General features: G+C 49.0%; 6 protein-coding genes across 6 annotated transcripts; 4 read left to right on the forward strand and 2 right to left on the reverse strand.

Annotated features, from left to right (window-relative positions):
- Positions 1–424: 424 nt before the first annotated feature.
- BP01DRAFT_357066 (H(+)-transporting V1 sector ATPase subunit F) lies at positions 425–1,464 on the reverse strand. Its single transcript, XM_025575109.1, has 5 exons — positions 1,336–1,464; positions 1,221–1,255; positions 1,132–1,165; positions 926–1,063; positions 425–838 (listed from the first exon to the last, which is right to left on the reverse strand). Exons 1-5 carry the CDS (start codon positions 1,360–1,362, stop codon positions 698–700), a joined length of 375 nt encoding a protein of 124 aa, XP_025431114.1. The 5' UTR covers positions 1,363–1,464; the 3' UTR covers positions 425–697.
- A 263-nt stretch (positions 1,465–1,727) lies between these two features.
- On the forward strand, positions 1,728–3,132 carry BP01DRAFT_296869 (Nur1/Mug154 family protein; the record flags this gene model as incomplete). Its single annotated transcript, XM_025571860.1, has 2 exons — positions 1,728–1,985; positions 2,047–3,132. The coding sequence occupies 2 exons, from the start codon at positions 1,728–1,730 to the stop codon at positions 3,130–3,132; spliced, it is 1,344 nt and encodes a 447-aa protein (XP_025431115.1).
- Positions 3,133–3,996: 864 nt separating this feature from the next.
- On the forward strand, positions 3,997–6,897 carry BP01DRAFT_297039 (putative NTP binding protein; the record flags this gene model as incomplete). The annotated part of the gene is made up of 3 exons (XM_025571867.1): positions 3,997–5,028; positions 5,164–6,177; positions 6,253–6,897. 3 exons carry the CDS (start codon positions 3,997–3,999, stop codon positions 6,895–6,897), a joined length of 2,691 nt encoding a protein of 896 aa, XP_025431116.1.
- A 135-nt stretch (positions 6,898–7,032) lies between these two features.
- Positions 7,033–7,912, forward strand: BP01DRAFT_54730 (uncharacterized protein). The gene has a single exon (XM_025579938.1). The coding sequence runs from the start codon at positions 7,169–7,171 to the stop codon at positions 7,640–7,642; it is 474 nt and encodes a 157-aa protein (XP_025431117.1). The 5' UTR covers positions 7,033–7,168; the 3' UTR covers positions 7,643–7,912.
- A 637-nt stretch (positions 7,913–8,549) lies between these two features.
- On the reverse strand, positions 8,550–10,940 carry BP01DRAFT_54728 (methylenetetrahydrofolate reductase (NAD(P)H) MET13). Its single transcript, XM_025579937.1, has 4 exons — positions 10,836–10,940; positions 9,866–10,702; positions 8,938–9,809; positions 8,550–8,887 (listed from the first exon to the last, which is right to left on the reverse strand). The coding sequence occupies exons 2-4, from the start codon at positions 10,687–10,689 to the stop codon at positions 8,700–8,702; spliced, it is 1,884 nt and encodes a 627-aa protein (XP_025431118.1). The 5' UTR covers positions 10,690–10,702; positions 10,836–10,940; the 3' UTR covers positions 8,550–8,699.
- Positions 10,941–19,330: 8,390 nt separating this feature from the next.
- Positions 19,331–26,883, forward strand: ags2 (alpha-1,3-glucan synthase Ags2; the record flags this gene model as incomplete). Its single annotated transcript, XM_025577398.1, has 6 exons — positions 19,331–19,684; positions 19,765–19,940; positions 20,001–25,967; positions 26,019–26,224; positions 26,273–26,783; positions 26,835–26,883. 6 exons carry the CDS (start codon positions 19,331–19,333, stop codon positions 26,881–26,883), a joined length of 7,263 nt encoding a protein of 2,420 aa, XP_025431119.1.

Below are 26,883 nucleotides of genomic sequence, written 5' to 3' on the forward strand. Positions count from 1 at the left end.
AACACTTCATCTACGAAACATATTCTCCGTGGAACATGTTAGCTATCCGCGAGCTCCATTGCTGACTATTCTTACATGTTGTCCTAGCTTTCCGTTTGTCTTGTGACCCTCTTGTTCTTCTAAGCCACGTTATTCTGTCCACTTAATTGGCCTAGGCCTGCCCGTTGTCGACCAGTGCCCCAATAGCTAGGACTTACGCTTCACGATCTTTACTTTGCAATTCGCGCCCATTTTTTGTTCTGTATGGCGTTTTGGAGCATCTGCTCAGAGACATATCATACCATCATATTCTTCACGACCCGACCCTTTTGGGTTCCCATGTCACAATAGTACTAATAGCATGTGTATCAAGAACGAGAAGTCCTTGTCTGCTATTGTATCAGAAATCCTTTTCCGAGGCATCCTGCTTAGAGTCTATATGGCGCTTCAGCACTACTTGGGATACAGAACCAAATCAATCCGCAAGGTCTGAGAAATCAGCAGCGCTCTGGCAGGGCAGACAATTGCAATATAATTCTATGAACAGATATTATGGGTATCTTTCTCCCGCCCTAAGTACTTTCACTTGTCATGACCGTGCGGGAGCGACCAGGACAAGAAACAACAGGTGGCACGGAAGCATATGCAGCACGGTCGATAGAAGATCTTGTCCTTCATTGAATGTTCCTAGAGAACAAGACAATCTCTCGTTCCTGATTTACTCTCCAAAAAGTCGACGCACCCGCTTCAACACGCTGTCTTTCTCCGGATCGTAGGGATGATCCTTGCTTGGAATCTCGAGAACGGCGGGAAAGGCTTCGGAGTATGAATCGACAGCGTGACGGATGCGCTCAGCGATCTAGGAGGATCTGTCAGCATCATCGAATTCAATGACTCAACACCAGCCTTAGGAGTGGGTGTGAATTTCACGCCGTTGGTAACGTACATGTTGGTTGATGAGCAGGACGGCGATGTCCTGGCGCTCCTGTGTGAAGCTGTGGAATGCTTTTTCAATAGCGGAAGTCTCCGTCTTCGAGTCTACAACAAGGAAATTTCGCTGGGCATCGGGGCCATCTGTAACGTGCTTCACAAGTAGATTAGCTGCTGGTTCCATGCCACTAACGTTCGTCGGACAAGGAAGATAATACATACACCAATTCCCGCGAGCAGAAGTCCAGTTACGGAGCTGTAGCCAGTCAGTCGATATGAGCCGGGAATTCATGGAGCTGGTGGAAGTTTACTCTTCATCGCCAATAACAGCAAGAAACTGCCGTTCCTATCGTGTAGTTGAGGGATCAGTATGCGGGCCAATTCAAGCAACAAAGAGGAGTGTCGGACGGGGTGTGGGGGAAGAACCTTGTATGAGACGGCCGCGGCCGCCATGATATTGCTGTGTGGTCGAGAAAGTGAAAGACAGATACGTTAGGCCGGATCTACCTTGGGTCTGGAATGGTCAAGGAGATGCACAGCTGGTCCCGTTGAAACTCGAACACGATAAGTTCAATCGGACGTCGTCATACTAAGTTAGTTAAGCCCAGGTGCTGCTTATCTAAGCGGGGGCATCGACCGCCATTGATTGTTGTTTACTATCGTGAGGAAAACTTGCGGCTTCAACTCCATCATTTACACCCCAAGATCAGTATTCTCAGTACTTGCTGTTCTACAGCTATCTTCTCCTGGACATATGTCCAGTTGATCTTTTACTCCAACAGCGTTCTGTATAAACAAGAGCCTTGTCACCCGCCACCATGCCCCGGCTTGTGCGCCGCCGACCGTTGGCAGAGCGCATCGCATCCTACTTAAACCCTCTGGACTTTCTCTTGTGGCTTTCTGAGGAGATTGACACCCATGACTGGGATCAATTCGAGAAGGACTGGGCATTGCCGCTTGGCATTATCCTGAATCTGGCTTTCCTTGTCGCTCGCGCCAATAGTCAAACAGCAGGCAGTCAAGCTATAGATGATGTTTTTGGGGACGATGAAAGTACACCTTGGCTGAGTTGGCTGGTACGTGCTATCTTTTGGTTCATCTCAAATTAAGCAGTGATACTTATTTGGTCATCTTCAGGTCTCCTTTGTTGTTCACTTCCTTACGACATTGTCTGTATTCAACGCCTTTTATACCTTCTATCGAAAACGCCTCTACCGCCTGTTCGAAGCCTCGATTGATCGTGCCCCCGCAACACCATCCGCGCATCGAGTGCGAGTCGACTCAACCCCCACAACGGCATCCCCCTTGCGGTATTTGGCCGACGCAGTTTCTGGATCGGCGCAATCGAGAGCGCACCCAGATGCTCAACGTGATGTCTGGGAGCTCGCTGTTTGGGATCCATTCCCTCTTTGCATTCGTCTCTTCTGCCTGTTTAGCCCTGGCCATGTCCTAGTCTATTGGCTCTTCTTACCTACCCATGTGTCCGATCCCCGCCCAAGCGTGACTATCGTGACCACTCTCTTCCTGGCAGCCCTGCTTTCTGTGCAGATGACATTCCTGTCCTCATCCTACACTCAGCAAGCGAAGGACTCTATGCTGGTTCACAAGGAAGTTCTCCGTGAATATGACACCAAATTCGTGCATCCTCGGACTCAACCTCTAATGAGGGATGTTGGAACTCAATTCTCTGAGTCCGATGCTGATGTCAAGCACAACAAGGTTGACACATTCACGCCAACCTTTGTCATTAATCGAGAATTCAAGACCAGTCCAAATCCTAACTACATTAAACATATCGACCCGGAAGGAATCTCGTCGGGACAGAGATCCGCAGTCGCTACACCTAGTGGACCTACGTATCGCTCAAATGCCCTACAAACCCCTAGTCATCTACGTGATGCCTCTCCCGTTGTCCGCAACCCAGTTGCATCGATCCGTCAGCCTCAATTTCGACGAACTCCTACCAGCACAGGCGATGGAGGTAGCCTCGGTGTCTACTCTCATGCCAATTCTCCTCTCCGAAAGTCCGTGTCGGCGAATTTGGATCGTCGACTCCAGAATAATGGAGACTTCTTCTACAAGGAGCGTGGTACAAGCGCAATGAAGAGACAGTCCAGTCCACTCAAACGGAGCAATATTCCTGGGGACGAAAGTCCAGCCACACCAGGTCCCAGACGGAGTCAGGTTGGCGCACGACGTGAAACAACTCATTTTCTGTTGTAACAATTTGAAAAATTCTTGACCATCACATGCCCCGGTTGGCAGCAAAGAGTATTCTTTGTACACTATATATATCAGCAGTTTTCGTCGAATCACAATTGTGCTGCCCCTTTCCCTTCATTTCGCAAGCATTAGGTTCGGCGTTCAGTGTGTTCATCTGGTTTCGGTCGTGATATTTTCCTTGTTTCCTGGGTCAATCTTTCCCACATGGCGTTGACGATTTCCAGTCATTTCCTGGAATGGAGGAAGTCCCTATAACCAGCCACTGTACAATATGATTCCTTATCTTCCGCAATTGTGAAAACGGTTTTACTCGGGCTTGCTGTCAATTCGATGGGACAGGATCACCATTACTTGTCCCCAGATGTTGAATGTTTATCCCATCGCACTTGACGTGTTTCGTGTCTTTTGAGTCTCGTCAATACTCTCAATTACTTTTCGGCTTCTGAAGGTGATCAGGGAACTGTGTGCGGCTTCCATGCCAAGTGGTATCAGAAAGTCCTGAGTTGCGCATTCCGCATTGGTCAGCCCCCCTCATATGTGCATATGTGCACAACATTCTTCAGGGAGGCGAGCCTTGGCCCTCCAACATTCCAACCATATCGTTATGCCCTGTTATCCCTTAGGATTTCCTCAGCAGAACGCGTCAAGTAGTGGTTTCCCCAGCCTTTCTCGCATCATGTCCGCTCGGCCCCGTCGAGCTTCACTTCCGTTCAAGACGCCGTACACCTGAACACACACCACCTTTCCAACCCGACGCCAGCAACAACCGCCAACATCAGTATCATCTTAGAGGGAATGGGTCGATGTATTGTTATCGTTGCAGCCTGAAGCTGCCGCCGTCCCTGTTATTAGCAGTGGTCGAAGATGGAACACTCTCTTCACCTACCGACCAGCAATAATATGCTGCAACTTCGAAACGCCCGTGGCAAGCGCACAAGACCCCACGACGCAGTGAAACCCCCGGTACAAGGCAAAGGGCTCTCAGCTCGACGAACCGAACAATCTCCACCTCCAAAGACTGAAGAACCAAAAACCGTGACCGACCCTGCGGCAAGACGAGCCAAACCTACTAAACTTCCAGTCCCCAAATCGCCTGTCGACAAGGCGAATGGCAATGGCAAATCTCGATTTCCAGTACCCAGCTACAAAGAACACGAACCAACTGGCTACAAAGAACAAGATTCTGATCGAATCCTCCGCCCTAAAAGATCTCTCGGAGCCTTATCACTGGTCTTGCCTAAGGACACTGTGAAGGGAGGCGATCAATACTGGCGAAAAGTTCGAGATAAATTCGAGAGGGAGATTCCGGCACCGTTGCGCAGCAAGGAAAAGCACAAGGAATACTATCAAGAAGCGTACCGCAAGATCGTGTCATTAGCTACTTCGCCAAGGCAAGAAATCGCGAGTTACAAGCTGAGGTTAACGGGAGGTGTACCCCGGGACGACAAGTCGCATGCCCGACCTGTCGGCTTACGGAAAGATGCTCCAAACCTACACCTTGACAGTCGACCTGCCCTAGCACTAAACACGTGGGGAGCCGAGACTAGCCATGTCGTTGGCCAGAGAAAACGTCCCAATATCGGAGAACGAGGGCCAAGTTTGCCGACTACTGAAACTACGGTGCCACCAACTTCAGAGAGAACAGATGCCACGACCGACTCATCCGACCACTCATATCCGATCTCCCCAATATCAGCGCCTGCGAGCTCTGTGACTGACTGGGAAGACCGATTTGTTGTCAACATGCCGTCAGCGAGAGAGCCAAACCCACTGCACTTGAACGCCCAGCAGATCTCCAAATTCCAGCAGAGCATCGAGAGGGTCCATAAAGAGGGTGGAACGATGCTTGACCCTGACACGCTCCCAAGTCCCCGGACCACCACACCCGAGGACAAAGTCATCTCTAGCGAACAGCGCGAGAAGAAGATGATTGGCATGGATGGCCAGGAACCAGGCCCTGAGCCACCTTCATATGAGAATAACGATGGTGAGAGCTCCGCTGAACCGCCTCGTTATTATAGTCCCGACGAGATTGGAAAGCCACGTTTCAGCACGATTTGGGAAGAGTCGCCTGGGCAATCGACTAACACGCCCTTTGCAGCTAATCCTGACGGCTCTTTTTTAGGATGCAAGGAGATCAATGGACCGAACGACAAGAATCCGGACGAGATACTGCTTTTTTCAACCACAGACGAACGACCCAGGGTAATCGATATCCCAGGCCCCAAATCCAGGATTCCCAGAGAAGGAAGAAAATCAACAACGCACGCTCTCACACCAGCAGTTCAAGAAAGAACGTTCAATCAGCAAGACCGAAACTTAAGTACTCAGAGCTCGAATCCTGCCCAATGCTCGAAGCAGTTACCCAGGACGATGTGCAAAGACAACCCATGTCCACTACCCGGGAAGGCGGAAATCCCTTCGAAACCTCATCTGAAAGAGAATCGGGCTTCCCAGGCAAACACCACGACAAAGACTTTCGATCCAAAGCCCAGCCGCAAGTCCGACGATGTATTCATTATCACACCCACTATCACACGCACTATGGTTTCCATGACAGACCTGAGGATCAATGCCCAAAAGAACCCAAGCACACAGGAAGCCACATCTCGATCCGCAGGGGAGATCATCACAGGCACACGGACGAAATCCCAGTCAGGGCTTTCCACGCCAGGCCTGCGACGTGTGACACAAAATTCATGGGAGAAACAATCCGCGACTTGCACGACGTCCTCAACAAAACCAACATCTCCAAAATCGGTATCGCCGAAGACAACATCACCCACACAGATACCCACCGTCAAACCGCGGGGGACAGAAGCCGAGCGACGGACGTCGGACAAGCCAAGACCTATACGTGGGTTCATCCGTACCTCCGGAGCGTCAAAGGCTACAGCAGACGGCCCAAGCAGTCTCCCGCGCAATAATCCTCCACAAAACCACCCACCTTGCCTGGCTCCTGGGAGTGGAAACACACCGCCCATGGTTTCTCGAGGCGTCTTTGAGCCCACACCTGAGCCAAAGCCATCATTAGTACAAGAGAGCGTGGCTCAAGTGGCGCGCTCGTCAACTGCGCCGGATATATCGCCTTATATTGGGAATGTATCTTGCGGCTCCGAGATTTCTCCACAGAACTCAATCAGTAGAGACGGATCGGAGGAGAGACCCTCAATTCGCGAAATTCGGGGCTTTGAAGTGGCCGAATTGGACGGGCAGCAAGTCTACGAAACCCCTCGAGAAGAAGGAATCTTTCAATTCAATGTCACAGACTTCAATGCTGATATCCTCGGTGACCCCGCGAAGCAATCCGAGAGCAGCACGCAACGGGCAGAGAACACGGAGAACTCAAGTGACGATCCGACTGTGTGGACTCTGATTAAGGACGCTATGATACACTCCGCGATACAACTTCAACACCTCTACAGTCAGGTGATGGAGAACCGAGATAATAAAGCGATGCTGGTCCGCATTGCCTTCAACAGCGTCCTCATGATGATAGAGCATTGTCTCTTAGTCTTGAAAAATTTCCTAGCATTTCTCTCCTTGTACAATTCCACCGGCGCCTGGCCCAAACCGTCTAAAAAGGACCTCGTTCGCTCACTAATCGACTATTGCCTGGCAGCACTCTATGTCGTTACCCTTGGTTTTTTCATGATGATTATCGGCCGAGCCGCAGGGTACGTGGTACTTGTAAGTACGTGGGTGATCTGGTTTGCAAAGCCGTTTGCATGGTTCTTTGGAGCATTAGGCCGGTCGTTGTGTTAGTGGATATCCTTTTGGTCTAATCCATGCTTGTACTATATACACTGTGGAGCTGTTATTGCCGTCTACCACTACGAAACCCAGTTGGGGATAGAGAGAGAGAGAGAGAGAGAGAGAGACTCATTGTACTGTACCATTTGTTCTTCTTCGCGGTATTCAGGCGTCATGGTGGGGGTTCTTCGAGAGCGCGGGCGATGTTATACTTTTGGCGGGTTGGTCCCTTTGTGCGGTTCTTTTCAGCTCTGTCTATAACAGACTGCCCACACCATTGAAAATGGATGACACGGTCGATTTGGTTTACCCAAGGAGGGACGGGGTCTCCCCCATTCGTTCTGCGGCTATTCTTATGCGAATACGAACAAAACTCTTTCATGCTGTAAACACATTGCTCTGGGTTTCTGAATTGTTAGTCGCATCGGTCGAGTTATGTAGTGGTTGGTCGTCGTTGGGTTTCCTTCTCCTGCTTCTTCTTCGACCAAATATCGCCGCCGGTTTCACTCTAAGAGAGGACTCTCTCGCTCTTGGCTCGCTGCCCTTTTACGATGCCTCAGGCTACCCGAATCGTGGCGAGCCCAGCCACCTATTCCATAATCGATCTCATGATTTTCTTCCATCTATTATCTGCGCTGACATGGACAGAGGGATGAATTGTCGGTCTACGCAGAATGAGGCTGGAAGAAAATTCCTTGATGTTCGATTACAGACCATAAGAGAGGGAAACATGCATAACCTTTCTTCTCGTGGCTGATAGAACGGAGGGGTGGACCTGGAAGTCTTGATCCGATTTACTTTCTTTAGAATTGCCAGTGAGCCGGCTGTGAACCTTGGTCAAAGTGGACCGAGCTAAGCATCACCATCAGTCACCGTCACCACAATTACCGCTAGGTGTAAATTGACAATATGGATCTTTTGTGAGCCAAAAGGTTTCCCTCACCTGAAAGGAAAATTGGCAGATGAACGAGATAAAGAACAAGAATGCATAATTTCAATGAAGAATGGCCGAGACAGTGTATTGGTGCAAATTAAAGGCGGAAAAAAAAGGTCAGGAAAGCGAGAACGGCGAGTAATGAAGAAAATCCGATTTCTGACTAAACTCCATCTGTATGGTCCCATTTTTTGACCTTATCCCATGTTGAAAAGGATGCGCTTTTGTTTCCCCAAGTTTGGAACCAAACTCCGTCCGTACGTTTATACCTTACCTATCGTGTTGAATTTTGATCGTCGTTGTGAGTAAACAAGAAGATTGAATTTGCCGCAAGAGCCATACGGTTCCTGACGGCACTCTCAGAATGAGAGGGAATGTAGACAAAAAAGGAAGACTGTGTCTTCCAGAAGCTTCGAGCTCTATCATGAAAATAGATGAAAGGAGAAAGACGTTGAAGTCCCATGCTCGAGGCAAGGGTGGTTGTTGTGCAGAACGCAAAAAAATGCCATGCGAGGGGTATTTGTTACATAATGAGATGTTTGTGAGTGAAAAGATGAGTTGTCATGTTGAAGTATCATAAGAATCGCTCGGAGAAGAAATCGTTGAGAGGTCTTCGGTTCATGCCGCCATTAAACGTTTCGTTGAGTTGCTTGTTGTGGCCTGAGGTTTCTGACTCAGGACCGCGGGGGTATATCGTTGAGAATAAAGAGATGTTGAATTAGGTGTAATTGTAGTCGTCATGTGTTGAAATTAGTTAAGTAGTCGTGAGACGGGTTGAAGAATATGCATATAGAGGTGCATAGCATGATCGTAGACTGCGGGGATGAGCCCGTCGAGATGCCTGTTGAAAGCGGCAATGAAATATGAGTTGTAGGAATTCCTAATTAAGGATAGGAAGCTCGGTGGAGGTTCCATCAATCACGGTGCCGTCAGCGGCTCCGTTCGAGACGCCATTTTGCTGAGGCTTGATTTCACCGTCCTCGGTCGCAATTTCGGTGTCGAGATCTTTTACATTCAGATCCTTAAACAAGTCAAAGAGGCTGCTGGTGTTGTGGAAATCATTGTTCACTATTAAGGAGATGTTAGTACTGTCCATACGACAATTGCAATGTACTTACCGATATTAACGAGACACCAATCATCCACAATGCTCTGGATCAGCTTTCTGCTGGGGCTGGAAGCATCGTGGCATTTGGCCCAGTCTTCACCGAGACGGTACGCCTCATCCTTCCAGGCCAAGAAACTGATCGTCTCCACAATGGTGGGCTGGACAATCTCTCGTCCCGCGAAGATACCCCATGTCAAGGCGTTGGGACTATCATTAGTATTGGTGCGCAGGGTTCCATTCTTGGAGGCAGCATGGTAGGTGAGATAGGTGTTCTGTTCAATGCGGTCGATCAAGTCATCAAGTAAGTAAGAAGGAATCAGGAGCTCCAAGTATGCCTTTTGATAGACATAACCGTTCTTGGGGCCCCAGCCGTGTACCGGATGAGAGGATTTCACACCATTCACGGCCGGTTGCGAGTTAATGGTGAAGATACCCTTCTTGTTTAGCTCAATCAAATCATCCTTGATAGCGTTGGCTTCGGCGGTGATTGGACTGTCGCTCCAAGGTAGTCGCGCCAATCTGCCTTCCAGATAGTCGACAAAAATATGAGTGACGTCCCGCAAAGACTTTGGCTGCCCCCAGAGCTTGATGTTTTGCTCATTTGTACCCTTGAGACCGATACCGTAGCTGTCCAATTCGCCGAAGGCAGGCGACCGGGAATCAGTCCAACGACCGTTGGGGAATTCATCCCAAGTCTGCGTACGAGCAATGTAAGAAGAGTTGCGGTTTCGCCAAAAGATGGGACGAACGTCTTCCCCTCTGCGATTGAGACCGAGCGAAGGCCGCCAAGGCAAGGCTCTCTGGAGCGGTGTCTCCTCAGACGGCAGAAGGCCAAGGTCTTCGAGAACCAGTTGCGTTGACTGTGCGAGATTCATCGTGTAACTGGCAGCGACAGTGAGTGGCATTCAAAACTAGTATGGGCATGAAGGTTAACTCACAAATGAAGGTGGTTGAGACCGCTTTTGAGGAGCCTTCTGCACATATCTGCGACCAGGCGTTTACCGATGTTTCTGACAGCAGCGTCATCGTTCTTAACGGGTTCCAGGGCCTCAAGCCACTCCGGTGGAATTCGAGTTTTTGTCCATTCCGATCGTCTGATAAATGCAGCATACGTCTGAATGGGCATTATACCGGGTATGATGGGCACGGCAATGCCTCTGTCTCGGCATTTCTTTACCCAGTCAATGAAGTTGTCCGTATCGTAGAACATCTGTGTGATGACAAACGAAGCACCCGCGTCAACCTTCTCCTTGAGGTGATCAATCAAGAGATCAACGTCCGGGTTGTCGTCCGCCCCTTCCGGGTACCCTCCAACGCCGATGTCAAAGTGGTTGCCATACTTGTCCCTGATGTGCTTTACCAGGTCCTTGGCATAGCGGAATCCACCATCGGTAGCTTCCCAGTTTTCCTTCTCACGCGGAGGATCTCCACGGAGAGCGAGGATATTGGTGCAGCCGGCCTTGTAAGCTGCCTGGAGCGCAGCGTCTACCTTCTCGACGGGCATATCGGTACATGTCAAGTGCATACAAGTTTCCAAGCCGTACACAGACTGTGCAACGTTGACCATTTCGCAAGTAAGGTCCGACAAGCGACCTCCTGCTCCCCAAGTGATGTCTATGAAAGAAGGACCTAGGGCGTGCATGCGATCCATTCTATCGTAAAGATTCTGGACACCCTGGGCTGTTTTAGGTGGGAAGAACTCGAAGGAGATTCCCGGTCTCCCAGCAGCCTCATTTTGAGAAAGCTTCTCTTTAATATGCATGGTGCAGGTTTACCTATGTGAAGGAAAGTGTCTCCAGTCAGAATGATGTTGCGGCACAACAACCCGTTCCGCAATTCGGAAGGGTAACCTGGAACGGCCATGGGACAAAACGGAAAGGATGGAAATTATCATATAAATCGACTTACAAGACAAACTGAGATATTCCAAGTGTCCCACGCAAGTAGGGTGACCGCAAAGCAAAGAGTAACCGTTCCTGTACGCCGTTCGGCAAATAGGTGGTTTAAGTTGCCTATCTGGTTTCCGCCGGGGATCCAGACCGCGTATAGTGAGACAGAAAGAGGTGGTGCTACACCAAGAGAGAGGGCCTAACAAACCCCGAGCCACGCAGAGAAGGGAGGGTGTGGAAAAGATGGAGAAATTGTGGGAAAGCGAGAGGGAGGGGAGGGGGAGAAAGAGCGAAACAGAAGAAGTAGGGGAAGAAGAGAAAGAAGCAAGAAAGTCCGAACTCAGCGGGCAGTTCAATCGCTTCACCCCGAGGGAAAGGTGGGGGATTGAGAGTGTAATTCGCCGGGCGGGTATTAGATAATATCACCACTCAAGGGGTCCGGACTTCGGAGCTGACCTTTACCCCCCCGATACGTGCTCCCCGCCTCCACCACCGATTCGGAGCCTTTTTTCCTTTTTTTTCCTTTTTTTTTTTTTTTTTTTTTTTTTTTTTTTTTTTTTTTACTCTTGCTCTCAAGAGGTTAATAACTTGAGAAGCAAGGCGGCCCAATCGTCCTCATACTCTTCTAAGTTGTCTACTCCGAGCAAGGTGGAGAGATGCAGACCGCTGAAAGGGGTTATATGACCGACTTCAACCCCTCATCACTGAAGAAGTGTCTGTGTAGACGGCATTTCATCTTGCTGCTCGATCATTTAGAGTAACTATTGTCACTTACGTCTTTGTCGGGAAGATCAACTTATCGATCACTGATTGTGATCATCAAATCCCGATAAGAAAGTCTCCCGAGCCCAGAGGAGCCTAAGGCTGGTAAGGCATAAGGCGGTGAGTCGATTGCAGAAAGCGGTATAGTCAGGTTCACTGCTATATTTATAACTAGTACTGAGAGACCGTGATCAGCAATAGTATCTAGTAGTAACAAATACTCTATGATGACTGCGAAGAAGATCTCCCTCAATGCATCAAATATATACACAGACTGCAAGCCTTTCCACTGCTATCTTCTTGAAAGAGACGGACTAGCATTTGCTGCTCGGTCATGCATCCTTCGCGTTTTGACAACTCCTAGTCGATCTCGACTATTTCTTCCCCCGTCTTCCCTGCTCATAATACGTCCTCGCGACTTGGTGACCATGGCCAAAGATGATCTGGTGGTTCGCTAAGGGTATTGGCCATAGCTTGGTATTCGAAGATGATTCTCTTATGTGGAACAAGTGAAATACTGAGGAAGACGACAGCTTCCTATGATGTGTTTACAGGTGATGTATAGAATGATGAGCAACCAGTACCAACACCATCTATTTACTTCGACACCTTTAACTAACTCTATACACTCGAAGCACTCAGAGGTCATAGGAAAGCCTGCATCATCAGGGCCTAAAGAATAAGTACTTGACATATTCCGGTCAAATTGTGCTTTAATCGTTGAATTCTATAATGATATCTTGGAAAGACGCAATTTCCCACCGCCTCGGACTAATCGAAGCCCATCGCTCTGGCAGCCTAGCAATTAACACTGCAACCCCTGGCGCAAGCTTCACTCTTCGAAGCTGAAGTAAACCCTCAGATCAGTGGCATTGGGAGCGCCGTTTAGGTACACCTGAGCTTACTAACCTCCAGCGCATCACCGGATAAGTGACAGTAGCCAAAGGGCAGAATCAGTAGACTGACAGCTCATGTTACAAGCGACAATCATGATTGTAGCAGCAGAAGCAGCAGTGGCAGCAAAGGCGACGATAAAAATGGGCACTATCTCAATACTCTTGGCTTGTTGAAGACAATCTATCTCCAATTGGCAGTACCTTTGGCCTGGTCCAGTCTGCTCTTATCGCAGACGAAGCCTTGGCTATCGCCCGAGATCTCGATTATCAGCCAGGCAGGACTACACGGGACGGAGACAGCATACTCATAATACTTATTGTGTGGTTATATGGGCATCCCTACTTGCTCAAATCATTTCAGTCTCTTCTTATGCTTGCCAAACTGTGTCTTTCATGGTTCTGTACCTGAATTTCTGGGTATGCTCGATAAATCAACAAGCTACAGCGCGAATCGTTCATGTCGGTAGTACACACGATTCAACTAAGTCATGCAATCACATATCTTCCCTTGATGAGACAGTATTCTAGACCTCTGAGAAGTTTTTTTGGCATATTGCATCTGGTTTCCCACCTGCTTTGCTGTGTTCTCTGTCTGGTTTCTTCTTGAAACCACCAGTCTAGATCAGGTCTTTTTTACTCCACAGACTGCCCCCCTGCTCCACTAGATATATCTTTGAATTGAGAACAACCCAAGTGTCGAATGCTTACTCGTACTTGTCAAGTAAGAACACTTCGAGCATCATCCATCATGCTATACTATTATTGGCAATCTGCGTTTTTTGCTGAGATAAGACAACCCCGATACAATATCTTCGTTTCCAGGAAAGGAAAAGGTTTCATATTCCATGCCTTGGGGCAACGCTCCACAAATTGCTGCAGTGTTCTCAGAAATATACGGACATTTCCGTGCTTTCAGCCACAGTTACTCAACTAAACCCCCCCCCCGGGAAACTGTTTGCAAGCCCAGATATTGTGCAAAGCGATCATTTAGGTCGTGATTCCCCTGGGTTTGTGGTCAGGCAAATGACTAATCCATTGGCTGAAGCATCGGGTGGACTCAACACCCCGGATGAGTTACTCGGCAAGTACTTCAATTCGAACTTCCTCAGATCTCTTTCGGCAGTGGGGACATGTTTCTCTCCGGAACATAACTTTCATGTGTACCCTGTCACTTGGGTATCAATCTGAATTATAATCTCTATTTCACTTGCTAGCACCCAGCTAGACCGGATTAATATGCAAGGCGTTATCTATTCCGAGGATGTTCCCTGTGAAGTTTCGAGAGTGCGTTCGAACCATTCTGTTGCTAATCTCATCTTTGATGTACGAAATGACCAACAACTCCGTTAATGACCTGGGCTACAAGCCTCAGACGCCCGGCATCTTGATCCAGGGCCAACTGCAATAACCCCAAAGCGGGGATTTTGATCACTGATGGATGTTTAGCCCCTTTGTGTCGTGCAGATAGAGAAGTAGAACGTCCAAAGACCTCGAGCAGATCAAGGCCTGCTCCACCTAGAAACCCGCCACTAGTCACAACAGCCCGGAGAAGCAGATTGGTACAAGGTCAGCCCTCTCTTAGAATTCTAATGAAATGCTAGCGGTAGCAATGACTCAATGCGTGCGCATTTTCGAGACGCTGCCAATCACCTTTCCACCATCGTATATCAAATCTCCTCTCTTTGCCACTTCTTCGGCCAGCGCGCTTGATCTTTCCGTCAAATAGAGGTTCGCAGCAACATGCATCGCTAGCTAAGCCAGGTATCCTGCCGGTAAAACCGCCCGAAAGTGATATATAGGCTTACTCCAATGCAAGTTGCACTGGGTTAACCTGCTAGGCCCGGCGAGCCTACAGCAGCAATGCATATGATACGTAATGTTGAGACTCCACCTCCCCCAACCATGTGCCTATGAGACAAACCCGACACCTGCACGCCCTTTCATCTCAAGTTTAGTAAGCCTGGCTCGCCAATGCAACCTTGATATCACACGGGAGCGGCACTGTAGCGGCGAATTTTGCTAAATAGTTCTCCGCCTCCCTACCTGTGGTGCAATGCGATTGTGCATCTCACAGCAACACCGAATGCGTACTGAGCAATTTGACTCTTGAGATGCATTGATTATTGATAAGCATTGGTCACACCGCATATCAAACCGTTGAGATGAAACCCCAATTCGGAAGTTCTGATATCGACCAGCGATTGGGCTGCCACCCTGTAGTGGTCGTAACCGGCTCCTTGATCGCCGCTGCACTTTGCTGTCTTATGGTATGTGATTCCCAAGTACGACTTTAAGGTTCAAGCGCTCTTTCGATTAGTAAAACCCTGACAGTGGCAGCCTAGGCTTTGACGAGATACCTTGCTCTTGCTGACATCCCTGCTGGCTCTCCCCGGTAAGATATCACTGTCATTTCAAGTACCAAGTAGAGTACATCACAAAATACTTCGATGTCGACAGCCAGCTCGAGACAAGTGTTAGCGTACTTAACGTTAAGCTAAATGAGATAAAGCAGGGACTCTTGCACTTTCCTAGTGCTTCCTCAATAAGGCTGGAGACCAGTTGTTCTTATCCAATTAAGAGATACAAAAGCTCCGATTTGTCTACCAGCACAGCTGAGAAATGTCGCTGGGTTCGTGTAGGAGGTAGGTCTGCGAATATCTCGCCATGGGTTTCGAGTAGAATCGGACTTGACGCGCGATATGAGCTGTATATTCATGGGGCCCGTGCTAGTACGAATCACGATGACTCCAATCTTCTGGTCCTCCGATAAAATGATATGGGAGCTTAAAAAAAAAAGAGAGAGAAGAGCAAAGGCTCAAAAAGGAAATGCTTCTTATGCAAGGTCAAACAGGGCTTAAATTACCAAAAGACTGACATGAATCAGATGAACCGAATACATTGCTGATCATGGTTCGTGTAAAAGGAAGGAAGGGGACACAGTGGCTACTGGGCCAACGCCATCTATATTGTCCCTATCATTTGAGAGAGTGTTGACAAGCGGTCTAAAATGGCGCTCTTTTCCAGATGCATGAAATGGCGTTATGCAGCCAATGAGAACCTGCAATAGACGACTCGAGCCGCGTTGATCGGAGCTGGATGCTTGGACCAACGGTAGCTGAGGCTCTGAAGCCCATATGTCCATTCACTTTAGGACTGATCGTATCTCGAAGTCGCGGTGTGCAGAAATTATCGCATGTATCTAGCTATTTGGCTCAGTTTATGTCTGTGAAATCCATTTCCCAGGGTTGATTTGTGCTCAGATAGTACTACCTATCTAAGGCTGTCATCAAGGATATATTCTAGTCCGATCGATACTGGACACATTCACCGGAGTATTGAAGTGTGAGGGCAGGGCGGTTGAGGTTCGGGCTAGAGCTGGTGTCCGTGCATAATACATGTCATTATGATTTGACAGTTGTCCCAACGTCGCGGATTAGGCAGGCAACCAACGACTTGAAAGCAAGGGGGCGGGCCAGTTTTGTCGAAAGAAGAACAAGACGAAAAAGGAAAAATGCGTGTGCCGGATGATGTGAAGACAAGCCAATATCAAAATCCTCCGACTTCTTTTGTACCGTGTCTTATTACAATAGTTGGATACCGACATCTCCGCCCGCCCTTGGCTCAGGAACCCAAATACACTGCTTGGCCAGTCTATAAATTGTTATTAAAGCACCCTTCCAACGTGATGAAAACTTGGAAAGTTTTTGCCTCCGCTTGCAATTGAGTTTCCCTGTTCCTGAGTCACACAGAAATTCATATCTATCCTGAAACAACCTAAGGCCTTGACTGGTACTCAGAGGGGTTTGTTCTCAAACCGGTAGAGCCGTCGTTGCACATTGTATATAAGTATCTTCGATTTGCTGGCCTGTCCTTGTCGATTTCGCAATTTGCAACTTATAAGATCGCGAAGTAGACTCAACGCCCGCCGAGCATAACGAGAGGCTTTCCGATTCGTGATAAATCACCTCTCCCCGACAAGGATCGGCTCGCGCATACTACCTACTAGTTACTGACTGACTATCAGATAGCTTGAGGGGCAGCCAATCCTTGGCCCGTGCCTGAGAGACTCTCCGTCGCTGAGTCTCCTCGCGGGGATATGATTTCTTTCCCGACTATCACCATATGTAGAAGATTAATTGCCTCTCATTTTATAGTCGAATTGATAGCAGTCAACTATCTTGATGCGTCTCTCATCAGTCAATAAGCAAGGGACAATGCGATTGTTCATTGTGGTGTATATAGTACTTGATTGATTCCGTCGATGGGTGTACTATATATGTATTGACCATGTAATGTGACACAAACCGCCCAGTTTCTTGTTTCCGCTCTCTCTTGTAAGTTTCCTGCATGGAAATGCATCCCTTTCCGCTCTAAAAGTAGTTGCTTTTTCCTGTCTATGATCTCCATGATCTTCCACTGCCAACGTTCCACTTTCAGCACTTGCTTGCAGACAGTGGAGGCTGAGCTTCTTGACATGGGCCTACCTCTAGACATTAAACAAGACCATCTGATTCTAGAAAAGATACACCTCTTTAGCATCGGGACTGATGTTTGAGCCGAGGTTTGCACACACAGCAGTTACCCCAGGTGTATCACAAAGGCAGGTTATGTCTCTTTACTCCCGACCCTTCCGGGAGCACCGATGAGCAGTGATTGTACCAGCATGGATCATGGCATTATGCACGGTGGCTTTCCCAGGAGTGTACAGTACCTCATTCTCGCTTGCCAAAGACGATAGTTTTGCCTCCCTCCCCCCACCATAGCTTGCGGAATACCCGAATCAGCACGGCTAAAATATCAAAGATCCTTGATAACAAACTCTCAACACTGCCTTGGATTATGATATGATATTCGGAGGCTTCTTACAGTCGCCATTGGCCAGCCAGGTAGTAATCCCTTCTCGCAATGACGGAATGGTGCGTGGATACGTCGCTGTTGCTGATAGGATTTGCCGCGCGGACAGCATTTATTGAAGTTTAATCGTAGCGAAGGGTCGATATCCCCCACTCAGCTTGACAAGAGTGTGTAAGTATGTGTCTATTGTACCTTTTTGAAATATACCGCATTTGTTGTTGTCGCTTTTCGCCCCTTCTTGATTTCTCAACTGCTTCGTGAAACGTTATCCGACTTGACTTGTATCCTCTTAGCTTGGTCTCCGAAGTTCGAAGTCGGGAACAGAACGGTGAACTGTCTACGGAGGTTCATGGACGCGTGTGCGCTGAAGCAGCAGCAGGCATCGTTATGCTCGACTACGGCAATCAAGGCAGATGTAGATATTTTGACACTTTGGTAAAAGAAGTCCTGAGCTTATCATGGCCAAAAGCCCGGGCTCAGATAGCCGATGGACGTATTGGGGTGAATTCCGGTGGCATGTGCTATCAAAGACACTATCAAATCGTGCGTATATCTTGCATGGGATTGTCCTCAAAGGATACACACCGAAGAAAGATCGGTATGCATGACTGGGTCCGAGGGCAGTGGGAACGAGGTCCATTACAAGAGAGTTGGGGACCAGTGGAGGCCGAGTCGAAACAAGCCGGGACAAAGTATCTGATATATCAGAGAGGGATACCGGGTTTCTGGGATTCTCTTTTGGTGTATCTGGCAGAAGTTAGTTTAACATGCGACTTCGTAGTTCGTACTCTAAGGTAGTGGGTACTGTAGGTGCCGGTGGAAGATGATCGCCCTGCCTCGATGGCGCGCTAGTGGTCTTTGCGCTTCCGCTCCACTTGAGTCCCGTCAAGTCCCTCTCTCTGTACTCCCAAAAAGGCAAGGTATGAACCCGGTAACAGCCCGTTTGGTACCATTACAGTACTGGTCCCCCCTCCCCCAATGGTCCCATATACAACTTCTGTATGCAATTGTACTTTCAACTTACTGCACACTCAATCTAAACTACCATGAACTACGGAGCTCCGTACTACTAAGTACCTACCTAGCTTACCATTTAACACTCTCTAGTTACTGTACCCCTTCCAATACCTATCGGTACTTACAGCCAGACAGAAACACAGAGCTTGGTTGAAACTGCTATTGTCCTCGCTTCGTATCTCCAAATCACTCCTCCACGACACTACTAACTCACTAACTCTCACCCCCCACCCCCAACTTCCCATCAAAGCCAATGGCTTCCTGCACTCAATCGTCTTTGATGACGAATAATGTGACTCTCCAGCTATCATGGCCATTCTGGTGGTTGGTCTCGGAAATTGGGCCTGAACTCTCACAGCACCACCAGGTCACCGCAATGTCTCTCCAAATGTCCGCCGATCTGGCTAGCTGACTGCTGCTTGCTTGCTGAGAATCAGCCGCAGCAGCTAGATACTTGCATCTGGTGGGTAGTGATCTTCGTTTCTTTTTCCTCGATCAGACTATATTGCTTCCACATCTCGCTGGCTGGCTGGCTGCACCGGCTATATATCATTTTCGATCATGCTTCCTCTCACAAATCCTCTTGGGACATCTATTCTTCCTGCAAGAGCTCGGACATATACTCGGGCATATTGCTCTCTTCTTTTCTCTTGTGTCTAATTTTTTCCCACTGATATTCTTGTTCTATTCTTGCGTTGCCGCCACAGCAGCTGCAGCTATTGTGGGTTCCTCTGCCACCCCTCCCTGTTTATCTATCAATTCTCATTCGCGGTTGTTAATCTTGGATAGATTCTCAATAACATAAAGAGGGAAGCAGTCAGGCTACGATACTTTTGACCAGACTTTCCCTCTTGCCACGAGATTTCCTGGACCCGAGCAGCTGTCCCAATATTCTCCTTCCTACAAGACTTGTTCATCCTCCGAACATATGTCGAGTTTATAAAGGAAATAGAAGAGACACGGTTTTTTCGAACAACCGTCGACGATGAAGTGGGGGTTTTCGGGCTGTGTGGCAGCATTGCTCGCAGTCACAGCCTCAGGCTGGCCCTATGAGGAATCCTTGGTTGACTACAACTTGAACGTGAACAAGAATACGACCGATCCCGCCGAGTATACTGCACCATCGTGGGCAGGTCACAAGTATACACCTTCCCCAACAAACTGGCGGTTTCCTTTCTACACACTCTTCATCGACCGGTGGGTCAACGGTGACCCCACTAACGATAATATAAATGGAACTGTCTTTGAGCATGACCTGGATTCGACTCAAATGCGCCACGGTGGTGACGCAGCTGGCTTAGTGGACACGTTGGACTACCTACAAGGGCTGGGCATCAAGGTTCGAAACCTACGACTAGCACATGATCGATCCGTCTTTTATACTGCGAGGTACAAGAGAAGACTGACTGTGCAACCCAGGGTATCTATCTCGCGGGTACAATTTTGATGAATCAGCCATGGGGCTCAGACGGTTATTCGGCTCTTGATACTACACTCCTCGATCAACATTTCGGTACCATTCAAACCTGGAGAAACGCCATCGATGAGATACACAAGCGAGGAATGTATGTCCTCTTCGACAACACTATCGCGACGTAAGTGACACGACCCTCTCTCGGACAGTGCATCAAGCAGGAACGGACTGACGAGATTAGTCTGGGTGATTTGATTGGTTTCGAGAATTATTTGAATGTTACCACACCGTTTTCCGTGAAGGAACACAAGAGCGTCTGGAAATCAGAACGTCAATATGTGGACTTCCGCCCTGGAAATGACTACAATGCTACTTGTGATTATCCTCGCTTCTGGAACGAGACCGGTTTGCCGGTAGACCAGGATGTCCGTGATCAGCTTGTGGGATGTTATAACAGTGATTTTGACCAATATGGTGACATAGAGGCCTTTGGTGTATACCCTGATTGGCAGCGTGAGCTTGCCAAATTCGCGTCCGTTCAGGACCGCCTGCGTGAATGGCATCCTAGCGTCAGGGAGAGGATCAAAGTCCATTCTTGTAACATTATCAAGGCTCTTGATATTGACGGTTTTCGTTACGACAAGGCAACCCAGTCCACTGTGGATGCTCTCGGAGATATATCGAGTCACTACCGAGAGTGTGCGCGCAGTGTTGGCAAGAACAACTTCTTCCTGCCCGGTGAGATCACTGGTGGTAACAACTTTGGCTCAATCTATCTAGGAAGAGGAAGACAACCGAACCAGTATCCCAAATCGGCCCTGGATGCGATGGCCATGACAAACAAATCAGATCAGCAGTACTTCCTTCGGGGGAATGACCTCCAAGCTCTTGACGGTGCGGCCTTTCATTATTCGGTGTACCGTACACTCACGAGATTTTTGGGGATGAGCGGCAACCTTGCCGCCGGTTACGATACGCCTCTAGACTGGGTCGACTCCTGGAACATCATGGTGCAGAGCAATGATTTGATCAACGCCGAAACTGGCAAATTCGATCCCAGACACATGTACGGCACAACCAACCAGGACGTCTTCCGTTGGCCGGCAATCCAATACGGAGTGGAACGAAATCTTCTGGGTCTATTCATCACGACATTGCAAATGCCAGGGATTCCGCTGCTGCTGTGGGGAGAAGAGCAGGCATTCTACATCTTGGATGCCACTGCGGACAACTATGTCTATGGACGTCAAGCCATGTCACCTGCCACGGCTTGGAGAACCCACGGCTGCTGGGCTCTTGATGCAACCCAGTATTATGACTGGCCGATTGAACAAGGCCGACAGGGCTGCCACGACCCAAAGGTGGCATATGATCACCGCGACCCCTCTCACCCTGTTCACAATATCATCAAGCATATGTATCAGTTACGACAAGAATTTCCTATCCTCAATGATGGCTACTCCCTGCAAACTCTCTCCAAGCAGACACGGGATATTGTTTACCCAGGATCATATGGCACGGCTACGGAGACGGGGATGTGGTCGATCCTGAGAGATCGAGTTTCGAGCTTGCAGAATCTGGGTGATGAGGGTGGTAACATGCCAGTTTGGCTTGTGTACCAGAATGACAACAAGACTGTTGAGTATAAGTTCGACTGCGGTAGCAATGCCAGCGCCTTGATTTCGCCGTTCACGACCAAGACGACGGTCAAAAATCTCTTTTATCCGTTCGACGAACATACTTTGAAGTCTGGTCCGAAGGCTTTGCACCTGAACGGTTCAAAAGAGCTCAATGGATGCTTAGACAGCATCACCTTGAAGCCTTATGAGTTTAGAGCTTATGTTCCAAAGGCCCAGTTCGTTGGTCCTCGTCCCATGATCACCAAATTCACGCCTGGACACGACGCCCCCTTGCTCTCTACGGTATCCGCAGGTGAGTCTGAGGATATCAATGTGAGCATTGAGTTCTCAACAGCGATGGACTGCGATGCTGTCACGAAGGCTATTTCGTTCACATCGCAAACTGAATCTGGCAAGACTCCATCAATCGACAAAGACAGCGTCGATTGCAGCAACATGGCTGTAAATGACACTCAATATGTTGCTCAGCTTCCCAGTGCTTGGTCTTGGTCAGCAAAGCTGACTGGCGTGTACAATGGTGTTCATCGCTTGACCGTGAAGAATGCTACCAGTTCCGGTAGCAAATCCACCCAATCAACTGATCACTTTCTTTTCCGTGTCGGTCAGAGTGACAATCCGATGGTCTTCACTTCTGCTAACTACACGAATGATCTCGTGCATGGAAATGAGAACGGAACTCTCTACGTTCAGCACAAGGCAGCAGGTGCCAACAAATGGCGGTATTCAACGAACTGGGGTAGTTCCTTTTCTACATGGATGAACTATACTGGAGGTAACACTACCATTGATGAGCTGCCTTGGTCTGGTACGGACAAACAAAAGTGGCAAGGAAAGCATGTCAGGGTTGAATATTGGAGCCAATTGACTGGCAGCAGCGACTACGTACAAGAAGGTGACTATGACTGGAACGGACCTGCACGACGCTTCCCGCACCTTTTCTTCAACGGGCCTTATAATCAGTATGGATACGATGCAGGCTTGAACAACGTCGCAAAGCAGGACAGTGATGGCTTCTGGAACTTCCGAGTCATTGCCGAGTATCCAGCTCAGGGTCAATTCAACGTCTGGGGCATGAACCCCGATGGAAAGCCCGACGAAACTTTCGTGTTCGGTGATGTTGATGGCGATGGAGTCTTGGATCGAATGCCCCCTTCCTCCCTGGCCAAGTTGTCTGTTAATATCACCGATATCCCTCCGTCGCCTTACTTGGTCTGGAATGTTAAGGTTGATGACGGCACTATGAAGATCAACTTAGTGCCCACGGGGTCACGAATCGCTCAACTGATCATCTATATCATTCTTTGGGTGGTTCCAATCCTGACTGCCATTGCTGTGGTTTATGCCTTCATGAAATCGTTCTACCAAGTTAAATTCAACCAAGTCGGAGTGATGGAAAAGAAGTCATTCCTGGGTATGGTTTTCGGCAATATGGCCTCGCGAGCTGGCCAATCGTCGAATCCTCTCATTCGTTTTGCGAATAAGTCTGGATTTCTGCAAAGCACGTCTGCCTTCGGCGCCGCCGCCTCGCGTACGCGAACCACGTTGATTGCGACCATGGAATATGACATTGAGGATTGGGGCATTAAGATCAAGATCGGCGGCCTTGGAGTCATGGCTCAGCTCATGGGAAAGCATCTCGGTCAGCAGAACTTGATTTGGGTTGTGCCATGTGTTGGTGGTGTTGACTACCCCGTTGATCAGCCAGCAGACCCAATGTTTGTGACGGTGCTGGGAAACTCGTACGAAGTCAAGGTCCAATACCATGTGATCAAAAACATTACATATGTTCTGCTCGATGCGCCAGTTTTCCGCCAGCAATCGAAGGCAGAGCCATATCCTGCCCGTATGGACGACTTGGACAGCGCAATTTATTACTCTGCTTGGAATCAGTGTATTGCTGAAGCCATCAAGCGATTCCGCATTGATCTATATCACATCAACGACTATCATGGCTCAGTTGCTCCTCTTTATCTTCTCCCACAAACTGTCCCAGTCTGTCTCTCGCTTCACAATGCCGAGTTCCAGGGACTTTGGCCAATGCGCACACAGAAAGAGAGAGATGAAGTCTGCTCGGTTTTTAACCTCGATATCAATACTGCACGTCGTTACGTCCAATTTGGCGAGGTCTTCAATATGCTTCACGCTGGCGCGAGTTATCTTCGTGTTCACCAACAAGGTTTCGGCGCCGTTGGTGTTTCTCGCAAGTACGGAAAACGGTCATATGCACGTTATCCAATCTTTTGGGGTTTGAAGAAGGTTGGTAACCTGCCGAATCCTGACCCTTCTGATACGGGTGCTTGGAACAAAGAACTCCCCAAAGACAGCGAGATCGAGGTGGATCCTCTCTACGAGGCAAGTAGAGGCGAGTTGAAACGGCAGGCACAGGAATGGGCAGGCTTGGAGCAGAATCCAAATGCAGATCTCTTGGTCTTCGTTGGCCGTTGGTCCATGCAAAAAGGAGTAGACCTCATCGCAGATGTGATGCCTGCTGTCTTGGAAGCACGTCCTAACGTTCAACTGATCTGTGTTGGACCGGTGATTGACCTCTATGGTAAATTCGCCGCACTGAAGCTCGATCAAATGATGAAGGTTTACCCCGGACGAGTTTTTTCTAAACCTGAGTTCACCGCACTTCCACCCTACATTTTCTCGGGTGCTGAGTTTGCATTGATTCCGTCTCGCGATGAACCTTTTGGGCTTGTCGCGGTTGAGTTCGGCCGCAAAGGGGCTCTGGGCATTGGAGCTCGTGTTGGAGGCCTCGGTCAAATGCCCGGTTGGTGGTATAACATTGAGTCCACAACAACATCTCACCTATTGCATCAATTCAAGCTCGCCATCGCAAGTGCATTGAACTCGAAACCTCAAGTCCGGGCAAAAATGCGTGCGCGGTCTGCGAAACAACGATTCCCTGTTGCACAGTGGGTTGAGGATTTGGAGATTCTCCAGTCAACTGCCATCCGCATTCATAGCAAAGGCCAGATCAAGTCGAACAGCCAGCCATTGACGCCGTCTGGGTATAACACTCCAAGTGGGCTTATGACGCCTACTATTGCCTCTTCCGGACACCTCACGCCAAGTGGAGTTCAAACCCCTCCACTTACTCATTCGCGCGAGGGAAGCTATTCGAATATCAATCGCTTGAGTGCTTACGGACCGCAGCAACGAAACACAATCGTATACAGTCGGGACCCGAGCCCAGGCGCGAACGAGAAGCCCAAATCAGGACTCAGCAGACAGCTGTCGCTTGGTGTACGGTCTGGGCCTGGTCACCTCGTTCGTCGTGGTCGTCGTCGTTTGCGAAGAAGCATGGGCCATGAAGATCCCGCCAACAATTCGAACACGGAGGAAAGTAGTGATGACGACTTCATCCCCAGCTACTATGGTGAAGAAGAATATACACTCACGCCTGAACAAGCAGAAGAAGGACGCAGAAACGATGCGACCCCTCAGCTGGAGTTGTCACGACAAACAGCGCCCAGGGACTTCTTCAGTCGCAGCCAATCCAGTCAGAGCTCGCTTCCACCTCGGCCCATGTTGACTACAACCAGTCCAGGGAGTCCGGAGCCCGAGGAAGCTGTCGTATCTCCTGTGAGGCAATATGCCAACGAGCCTGGAAACAGACTTAGTAGTGCCTCTGTCCTTTCCGTTGACACCATCATCGGAGAGAAGAAGGACTACAAATTGCAGAAAGTCGATCCATTTTTCACTGACAGTACTGGCGAATACTACAAGACATTTGAGAAGAGGCTGGAGAAGCTGAATGGGTCTAACTCTGAGTCCCAGCTCTGCATTGAGGAGTACCTCATGAAGAGTGAGAAGAAGTGGTTTGACAGGTTTAGAGATGCCAGACTTGGCCGCAACCAATCACCTGCCTCGTCTGTCTTCCACGCAAAAATGGACAATAACACACCCATGAGCTCAGTCACGGCCGATGAAATGGGTTCGCAGGAAAGCAGAAGCCCCGAGCGTAGGGAGAAAGATGAGTTTCTTCTAGGAAGTGATTATGTTCCCCCGTCTGGTCTTCGAAAGTGGATGCAAATCCGAATCGGTGATTGGCCGCTATACTCTTTCTTCCTAGGTCTCGGCCAGATTATCGCTGCCAACTCATATCAAATCACGCTGTTGACAGGTGAAGTGGGTGAGACGGCAGAGAAACTCTATGGCATTGCGACTGTTTACCTTGTTGCTTCCATCGTCTGGTGGTTCTTCTTCCGGTCATTCAAGTCAGTGTTCGTTCTGTCTCTCCCTTGGCTGCTGTATGGTCTCTCTTTTGTCATCATCGGAGTGGCACATTTTGAGAAGGATGCATTCGCTCGTGGTTGGATTCAGAATGTTGGCGCGGGCGTGTACGCTGCGGCTTCGGCTAGTGGTTCGCTGTTTTTCGCACTCAATTTCGGTGATGAGAACGGCGCACCAGTCAAGGAGTGGGTATTCCGTGCGTGTTTGATTCAAGGGTGTCAACAGGCCTATATCATTGGACTATGGTACTGGGGTACGGCCATCTCTCAAGCTGTAGAGAGCGGCGCTACAAATGTCCAGGGTGATATCACGAACACTTGGAAGATGACGTATGTCTCCACGATACATATGTTGATCGAGGAATGCTAACACAGCTCCAGGGCCATCTGTCTACCGATCGCTGCCTTTCTCTGGGTCATTGGTTTACTGCTCTTCTTCGGTCTTCCAAGCTATTACCACCAGACTCCGGGTAAAGTGCCTTCTTTCTATCAGTCTGTGTTCCGGCGCAAGATCATTCTCTGGAACTTTGTGGTTGTGATTGTGTCCAACTTCTTCCTCAGTGCACCCTACGGACGCAATTGGAGTTGTGAGTGAGCCTAACTGGAACCTTCGTACACACACTAACTCTCTGCAGTCCTCTGGAGTTCTGCCCACGCTAAGCCTTGGGAAGTCGGAGTGCTCTGCGTGGTGTTCTTCGGATTTGTCTGGGCCGGCCTGCTCTTCTTATTCGGTTATCTCTCAAGAATTCATAGCTGGATCCTTCCAGTCTTTGCTTGCGGCCTGGGAGCACCACGCTGGGCGCAGATATGGTGGGGTGTCTCTGGTATAGGGTTATTCCTTCCCTGGGCCGGTAGCTACACCAGCGGCGCTCTTGTGTCGCGCAGTGTGTGGTTGTGGCTTGGAGTCCTGGATTCCCTGCAAGGATTAGGTTTTGGAATGATCTTGTTGCAGACCATGACGAGAATGCATATCTGCTTCACACTTCTTGCATCTCAGGTGCTGGGTTCCATTGCCACGATTTGTGCCAGAGCTTTCGGTCCCAACAAGATTGGTCCAGGGCCGATATCGCCAGACATCACCGCGGGGGTCAGTTCGATCGCCAATGCCTGGTTCTGGATTGCGCTGTTTTTCCAGCTTCTCATTTGGTATGACCAATATCCACGGTGTGATATAGATAATCGCTAATCGAAGTCTAGTGCTGGATACCTTATGTTCTTCCGAAAGGAGCAGCTTACGAAGCCCTAA

This window comes from Aspergillus saccharolyticus, assembly GCF_003184585.1.
Source record: "Aspergillus saccharolyticus JOP 1030-1 unplaced genomic scaffold BP01scaffold_16, whole genome shotgun sequence".
NCBI classification, from domain to species: Eukaryota; Fungi; Ascomycota; class Eurotiomycetes; order Eurotiales; family Aspergillaceae; genus Aspergillus; species Aspergillus saccharolyticus.

Coding starts and splice junctions, on each gene's coding strand:
- BP01DRAFT_357066 (XM_025575109.1), bottom strand. CDS start 1,362: ATGGCGGCCGCGGCCGTCTCATACAAG. Junction 1,166..1,220: donor GCTGTTATTGGCGATGAAGA/GTAAACTTCCAC, acceptor GACTGGCTACAG/CTCCGTAACTGGACTTCTGC. Junction 1,064..1,131: donor TTCTGCTCGCGGGAATTGGT/GTATGTATTATC, acceptor CTACTTGTGAAG/CACGTTACAGATGGCCCCGA.
- BP01DRAFT_54730 (XM_025579938.1), top strand. CDS start 7,169: ATGGATGACACGGTCGATTTGGTTTACCCAAGGAGGGACGGGGTCTCC.
- BP01DRAFT_54728 (XM_025579937.1), bottom strand. CDS start 10,689: ATGCATATTAAAGAGAAGCTTTCTCAAAATGAGGCTGCTGGGAGACCG. Junction 9,810..9,865: donor GGTCTCAACCACCTTCATTT/GTGAGTTAACCT, acceptor TGTCGCTGCCAG/TTACACGATGAATCTCGCAC. Junction 8,888..8,937: donor TTGGTGTCTCGTTAATATCG/GTAAGTACATTG, acceptor TCTCCTTAATAG/TGAACAATGATTTCCACAAC.